A 5,113-nucleotide genomic window follows, 5' to 3' on the forward strand; every position below is an offset into this window, starting at 1 on the left:
AATGTGGAGATTTCAGGGCTCTAGAACTCTAAAATTCTAGCCTTGGTGCTCCAATAAATCCAGTGAGAGCAAGCCCAGGTTCCTGGTCTGTGCTAGCTGGTGCAAGCCCAGAGATGCAGGTGGCACTCATGAGCCCCTCTCTTCCCCCTCCAGTCCCCACTTCGCAGACCAGCTGGAGGACGCAATCCTGCCATCCCCTGACCGCCCAAGTCCGCAGGCCTCGGTGGACGGGAACTAAGGGGTTAAGTCGGGAGCGACTGTTGCTGGAGGGCAACGGGCTGAGGCCCAGAGCCAGGAGGTGGGAGTTGGGGGGAGGCGGGGAGTCCCAGGACCCGCCCCGTAGCAGACTTCCTGGTCCGCAGCAGGCAGACAGGGTAGGAGGCGGCAGCGGCGGCGGGGGACCCCAGAGCCATGGGGTGCGCGCGCGACGCCATCCTGGAGGCGCTGGAGAACCTGACCGCCGAAGAGCTCAAGAAGTTCAAGCTGAAGCTGCGGTCAGTACCGCTGCGCGAGGGCTACGGGCGCATCCCGCGGGGGCCGCTGGATTCCATGGACGCCGTGGACCTCACCGACAAGCTCGTCAGCTACTATCTGGAGGGGTATGGAGCTGAGCTCACGGCCGCCGTGCTTCGCGACATGGGCATGCTGGAGATGGCAGAGCGGCTGCAGGAGGTGATGCTCAAGGGTGAGCTCGCCCATGTCCCCTCATCTACCCCTATTTTTTTCCCTCCCCCAGAAAGTTTGCCCCTTAGGTTCTTCCGCTTTCTGTTCCTCCTACCCTCTAAAACAAAGCTCCTCTGCTGACAAAGCTTTCTGCACTTGGCATCCCCACCAAGGGGACAGGCCACTTCAGAGAGACTGGAGGCAGGTAGGAAGGAAAGGGGACCACTTGACTCTTTTCTTACAGGCCGTGGAGCTGCGCCAGCTGGGATCATGGCCCCACAGATAGCAGGAAGGCCAGGTGAGTCCTGCACACCCAACCTTGACTGCCTGGGCCCTCTCCAGCCCCACCACACCCCTGCACAGCCTACCTGTTGTCCCACAGCCAGAGCAAGGCTGGGCTGACCCTGCCCACCCACCCACTCACACCCCTCCCTGGGCACAGAGCCTGGCCGGAGGGAAAAAGGGAGGCACAAAGTTAGACTCATCCCACTGCACCCTTTGAGCCCCACCGCTGAAGTTTGCAGAGGAATTTCTGAAGCAAGCTGTGTCCAGCAAGAACAGGCCCACTCAGGGCGCTGGTTCAGTTGTTTTCCTCCCTCCCACCCCCAGCACAGCACTTCGTGGAGCGCCACCGGACAGCACTCATCGCACGGGTTACAGACGTCGATGGGGTGCTGGATGCTCTGTATGGGAAGGTCCTGAGCGAAGAGCAGTACCAGGCAGTGCGGGCGGAGCCCACCAATCCAATGAAGATGAGGAAGCTCTTCAGCTTTGCTCCAGCCTGGGACCAGACCTGCAAGGACTGGTTCCTCCAGGCCTTAAGGGAGACCCAGCCCTACCTGGTGGCCGACCTGGAGTAGAGCTGAGGCCTCTCTCCAGCAATGGCCCCAAACTCAACCCCTGACAATTCCAGGCAGCTCATCGGGACTGTATTATTTTTAAAGAAGAATATATGAAAAACCTGCTTTTACTGTGGTTTTTTTCCTATTTCCAGACTGGAGCATGCAGAGCTAAGCTAGGCTTCCAAAGGCTGCACAGGCTCAGGTGATGCTCGCCCTAGTTTCAGCGTTTCTAAGAGCTCAGGCTTCCAAATGCTTCCTCTGCTCTTCCTGCCTCATAGTGCTACTTCCTGCCTCACAGTGCTACTCCAAAAAGCTCTATCCTTGAGGAAATTATAAATTACAGTCCTGTGGCCAAGGTCTAAAGGTTAAAAGAGGCAAGTACAAAGGGGCCTGAAACTGTGGGGAGATTTGTCAGAGGCATTAGAAACAGACTAAAGTTTCTTACCTTTCACGTTTTTACAGGGGGGAAAATGGGAAATTAAAGCAATTTTCAGAGGGGGACATTAGAACAGTAAGCACAGAAGAGTACAAGCCACCAAATATAATTCTAGGGTTCCTCCTGGCACTGGCACTAGCAGGCTTAAATGCTCCCTCTGTTCCACCCCACCCCCTGGAGGAAGGGTTATAGCTCACACTTTGCCCAGAAAACATGCCAACCACAAAAGCAAATTTTCAGGAAATGAATTCTGGTAGGTGTTTTGATTCCTGATGCACTTTTTTCTTACAAAGAAAAATATGAGTATCTCTCTCTAGGAAATACTTAAGGGGCACTTAAGGGGTCTTTCCAAAAGCTATTTAGGATCCTAGGACTACATCTTGAGAATACACTGTACCCAACCCCTTCTGGCCTTGAACGCTGTGCAAAGAAACAGGCAGAACACCCAGAAGGCCGAGTATCCCATCCTTAGAAACCATCTGACAACCACTTTCCAAACTCACTGCCCCCAACTGGGTTTACAACTAATAATGTCTTATCTGGAAACGGCCTCCTACTGGTCCACCCTGCCCCTCGTCTACCTCTAAGCACCAGAGTAATCAAAACTCATCATGGCAATAGACTTACTTTCCACAGAAAACCTAAACTCTTCTCGCCTGGCCCTTAACCCCATCCAACCTCTCCTGTCCTCTCTTCACAATATCCCACAATCCCTGCAGCACTATTTGCCCAGAGCCCTAGCACATGCTGATCCCTCAGCTCTGGACACTTTGAAATCTTCTACCTGCCCCCAAATGCCCACAGGCGTCCCTTCCTCCAAACTCTGACACACTTCCCACATAGTATCCCTATGGCAAAGCAAACCACTATCATGGAATTTCACAAAAGATTCCATTAGATTGAACCCCGTTAAAAAGAAATACCAGCCGGGCCTGGTGGCTCATGCCTGTAATCCTAGCACTCTGGGAGGCCAAAGGCAGGCGGATTGCTCAAGCTCAGGAGTTCGAAACCAGCCTGAGCAAGAGCAAGACCCCGTCTCTACTATAAATAGAAAGAAATTAATTGGCCAACTTATATAGAAAAAATTAGCCCAGCATGGTGGTGCATGCCTGTAGTCGCAGCTACTTCGGAGGTTGAGGCAGCAGGATTGCTTGAGCCCAGGAGTTTGAGGTTGCTGTGAGCTAGGCTGACACCACGGCACTCACTCTAGCCTGGGCAACAAAGCAAGACTCCGTCTAAAAAAAAAAAAAAAAAAAAAAAAAAAAAAGCCTACGCCAGGCGCAGTGGCTCATGCCTGTAATCCTAGCACTCTGGGAGGCCAAGGCAGGAGGATCACTTGAGCTCAGGAGTTCAAGACCAGCCTGAGCAAGAGCAAGGCCCTGTCTCTACCCAAAACAGAACAAATTAGCCAGGCATGATGACACATGCCTGTAGTCCCAGCTACTCAGAAGGCAGGCAGAAGGCTCACTTGAGCCCAGGAGTTTGAGCTAGGCTGATGCCACGGCACTTTAGCCCAGGCAACAGACTGTTTTTATATATATGTGTGTGTGTGTGTGTGTATGAGACATCTTGGCCAGGATCAGTGGCTCGTGCCTGTAATCCCAGCACTTTAGAAGGCTAAGACAGGAGTATCCCTTGAGGCTAGGAGTTCAAGACTAGACTGGACAACATAGTGAGAACTCATCTCTACAAAAATAAATATTAGCTGTGTATGGTGACACATAGACCCACCTACTCAAGAGGCTGAGGTGATTACTAGAGCCCAGAAATTCAAGGTTACAGTGAGCTATGACTAGGCCACTATACTCCAGCCTGGGCAACAGAGACCTTGTATCCAAAAAAAAAAAAACAGGTGTATTTTCAACACCCCGTACATATTTTTTTTTTTGAGACAGAGTCTCACTTTGTTGCCCAGGCTAGAGTGAGTGCCGTGGCGTCAGCCTGGCTCACAGCAACCTCAATCTCCGGGGCTCAGTGATCCTACTGCCTCAGCCTCCCGAGTAGCTGGGACTACAGGCATGTGCCACCATGCCTGGCTAATTTTTTTTTTTTTTGTATATATATTTTTAGTTGGTCAATTAATTTATTTCTATTTTTGGTAGAGACGGGGTCTCGCTCAGGCTGGTTTCGAACTCCTGACCTTGAGCAATCCGCCCGCCTCGGCCTCCCAAAGTGCTAGGATTACAGACGTGAGCCACCACGCCCGGCCCTGTACATATTTTTTAAAAACTTCACAGAAACGTAATGGTTCTCAGATGGGGGTCACAGGTAACCCTTCCTTGCACAACAGATACCCTTAAAGAGTAGCTACAAAAACCAGTGCAGGCCTCAGGCAAGGTGATAAAAAATTTCTGGGCGAGGGGGTCCCTTTTCTCTTTGGCAGTGGGGAGGGAAGAACTCAAAGACTTCTACCAGAAGTCTGCTCAGACTTTAGGCATAACACGGTGGTTAAGGGCAAAAGTTCTAAAGTCAGAAGAGTGTTCAAATCCCAGCTCTACCTCTCATTAGCTAATGTGCTTCAGCAACCCCTCCGTAAAGTGAGGATAACAGGACTTCACTCATCACCTAACAGCAACTGGCCCATAGCAAGTACACCTAAGTGTTAATGACTATCTCTACTAGAATGTTTTTTTCCTGGCTCCCCAATGATTTAGAATAGCATCTGAGCACCCATGTGTCCCAAGACCAATGCAGAGTGCCCCTCTGGCATCACCGTCAGGTTTGTTCTGTCACTTCCCATACTGGTGGTGGTTCTCTCAATGGTTTTGGAAGGCCCAGCCCCAGTCGAGATGGCCCCGACATTTCCAGCACCATGCAGTGCATCCCAGATAGGCTGAAGGAGGCTGGGAACACTGCTGGAGGACAACACTCAGGAGGCCACTAACCACATCAAACAGCGACATTCCTGCCAATACCCAGAATTGGTTTTCAGAGACATTCAACAAAGTGAATGAGCAACTCAAAATTACCTTCTCCTGAACACGTGGAGAAGTCATTTACTTTTCTTTGTGGCCACAAGAAATTTCCCACCCCAGCCACTGTGCTGAGGACTCCCTCCATGATGCCCCAGATTTCCCTGCACTAATAAAAACCCCAGAGGGGGAAGAAAAAAATAGCATCTGACATAATAAACATTTTTTTCGCTCAAATTTCCCATTCAAGCTTCACAAGA

At 51.2% G+C, this 5,113-nt stretch overlaps 1 protein-coding gene across 2 annotated transcripts; it reads left to right on the forward strand.

The window, feature by feature from the left end:
- Window positions 1-313: 313 nt before the first annotated feature.
- On the forward strand, window positions 314-1,628 carry LOC105871038 (apoptosis-associated speck-like protein containing a CARD). 2 transcript variants are annotated; one of them, XM_012764135.3, is made up of 3 exons: window positions 314-685; window positions 908-961; window positions 1,278-1,628. In XM_012764135.3, exons 1-3 carry the CDS (start codon window positions 412-414, stop codon window positions 1,565-1,567), a joined length of 618 nt encoding a protein of 205 aa, XP_012619589.1. In that variant the 5' UTR covers window positions 314-411; the 3' UTR covers window positions 1,568-1,628. The 2 variants fall into 2 exon arrangements, with proteins under 2 accessions (XP_012619589.1, XP_012619590.1); XM_012764136.3 differs by having other exon boundaries at window positions 315-685; window positions 1,273-1,628.
- Window positions 1,629-5,113: the final 3,485 nt, after the last annotated feature.

Source organism: Microcebus murinus, chromosome 19 (assembly GCF_040939455.1).
Source record: "Microcebus murinus isolate Inina chromosome 19, M.murinus_Inina_mat1.0, whole genome shotgun sequence".
NCBI lineage: Eukaryota > Metazoa > Chordata > Mammalia > Primates > Cheirogaleidae > Microcebus > Microcebus murinus.